The 2,363-nt window shown below is 57.4% G+C and overlaps 1 protein-coding gene across 1 annotated transcript in view; it reads right to left on the bottom strand.

Annotated features, from left to right (window-relative positions):
• Positions 1 to 182: 182 nt before the first annotated feature.
• ADA (adenosine deaminase) overlaps positions 183 to 2,363 on the bottom strand; it is a 36,872-nt gene continuing 34,691 nt past the window's right edge. The window contains exons 8-9 of the mRNA XM_023536052.1: positions 1,033 to 1,162; positions 183 to 462 (exon numbers count right to left, since the gene is read on the bottom strand). Coding sequence (XP_023391820.1) covers positions 208 to 462; positions 1,033 to 1,162 — 385 coding nt within the window. The 3' untranslated portion in view covers positions 183 to 207. The remainder of the gene's footprint in view (positions 463 to 1,032; positions 1,163 to 2,363) is intronic.

Raw genomic sequence — 2,363 nt, 5'->3', positions numbered from 1 at the left:
GGGGAGACAGGCTTAGAGCAAAGGAATGCCTTGCCAAGGCCACACAGGAAGGAGCAGAACAGAGCTAAGACCTGGGCCCTGCTCCTTGCTCTTGGCTTTGGGCAGTCATGCAGATGCTCCAAGTTGCCAAGACCTTTAGGACCGGACTTCATAAAGTCTCTCTCTCAGACCAGCATCAAGACAGCATTATACAGAAAATAAGCTGATCTAGTGCGAGGCTGCCACCAGCCAGGGACTTGTACCCAGGGAGTCATCACACATCCTTGGTGCCACCCAAGACAGGAAGGGAGGGCATCTTGCTCGAAGTCCCACAGAAAGGCGGGCTAGCCGAGCGCCCAGAAGCTCAGACGGGAAGGTACCTGCAGCGGCCGAAGGCGGCATCCCGTAGGCGTGATAGAGCAGGTCCAGGAGCTCCCTCTTCTCGCCCTCGGGGAGGAAACTGGACTTCGCCGCGTTGATGTTCTGGGAGCCACCGGCGCAGCAGACAACGTGGAATTAGAGAGCATGGCAATCCAGTGACAGCGCACCCTCTTCACTGAATATGGGCGATTAAGCTCAGGAGTGGGGGGCGAGAACTGGTCCCAGGTCACATAGCAGCAAGTGCCAGGGCAGAGGCCATGAGGTCCTGTGTTCTCAAAGTGGCACTCCACGATACAGCCGTGGGAGAAGAAAGCTGGAGAAACTTTGAGACGGGGCCAGAAAGATACCCCTGCAGGGACAGACTTTGGGGTGTTATAACCCCCAAAATCAAGGGCTCGGCCTGGGATCTATGAATAGCCTGAAAAGTGCAAAATTTTATAGCTGAGCATCTTTTAGGGAGAGGGTAGACAGCTTTCCTGGCGTTCCCTGAAGGTCTCAACCCAAAGGACGGAACACCACACTTGGCCTAGGCCAGGACGACGCTGGGGAAGGCGGCTAATTCTGGGTCTGGCTTGGCCCGCTGAGGCAAACGCACTCAGCCCCAGAGGTTCCGGGCCCTGCAGGCCTTACACATGCCCAGGGTCAAGGCCACTGAGGCCCACGCTCACTCACCAGTCTCTTAAACTCCTCTTCAGTAAAGCCCATGTCCCGCTTGGTCATCTGGTAATCAGTGTCCAGGGTGGACTTGAAGATGAGCGGGTCATCTGTGTTGAGTGAATAGTTAGCCCGGTCATTTTTGAACCTGGGTGTGGAGAAGACACAGAGAAAAGCCCCTTCGTCTCCTGTGAACAGTCGCTGCATCAACCCTCGCCCTGTGAGCCTCACCTAATCCTTAGTCGCACCTGCAGGGCCTCGTACAGAGAACTCGGGTGGCTTGTCCAGGGACACCTAACTAGCAACTCAAGACTCAAACCATCTGACCAGTCCAAAGCTGGGCAAAGGCAGGAGAGAGCGCCCAGGAGAATGGGGGTGTGGGGCGGCCACACAAGCACGCACCCCCCTGGCCCCCACCCTCTCCAGCCTTCCCCTTCAGCGCCAGCGTTCTGGGAGAGCCGACCACACTGTCCCCCAGTCGTCGGCAAGCCCACTGGGATCTACTCTGCAGGCAGCATGGACACCGTCATGGGCACACTCTCTGGCCACCGTCTTGTGAGGCCCAGTGGACCTTTCCTAGCTGAGTGCACTCGGCTTGTAGAGCAGAATTTTACCCTGTTGACTGTTCTTAGAACCCTTTCTCTCAATTTCTCAGACACCACACTTTGGCTTCCCTCCTACCTGTCTCTCCGGCCTGTCCCTTAAGTCCCTCAAATGTCACTGTCCGTCTGGGTTCTATCCGAGGCCCTCTTGCTCCCTGTCTCTTGAGACCATCGCTCCTTCCAGCACCCTGTGTAGATGACTCCCGAGTTTTTCTCCAGCCCACCGGCTGTGCACCCACGTGCCCCCGAGAGCCTCCACCTGGACGTCCCACAGGTGCCGCACTCCCCCTTCCTGAGGCAGACCTCCGGACCCCGTGGAACCGGAACATTGGAGCCCAAGCTCCTTCTCTTCTCATACGCTGGGCAGGCATACCAGTGTGGCCTGACATTGGTCATTCCGAGTCTCTGCCGTCCTCGTCCCGTGTCAGGGACAGGCGGCTTTGCCCTACTGAGGTCTGATGCCACTCCAAGAACTCAGTCGCAGGACAGCCTGCAGACGGGCCAAGGCCGCCTCGGTGGGGTGGAAGCGGGTAGGGTGGGCAGACCCTCCAGGCGAAGGGTTTGGGATGGCGCCTGGGGGTTGTCCAAGGGGCCAGGAGCAGAGACCATGTGAGCAGGAGACACTCACCTTTCTTTTGGGGCAGTAGGACACTCTGCTATAGTGGAATGAGCTATAGAGTGCCCGGCTCTGCTATTTAGTCAAGTTACAGCCCATCTGAGCTTTGGATTCATTTGTAAGTTGAGAAT

Source organism: Pteropus vampyrus, unplaced genomic scaffold (genome assembly GCF_000151845.1).
Source record: "Pteropus vampyrus isolate Shadow unplaced genomic scaffold, Pvam_2.0 Scaffold147, whole genome shotgun sequence".
Lineage (NCBI taxonomy): Eukaryota > Metazoa > Chordata > Mammalia > Chiroptera > Pteropodidae > Pteropus > Pteropus vampyrus.
This window is presented reverse-complemented; position numbering and strand designations above follow the sequence as displayed.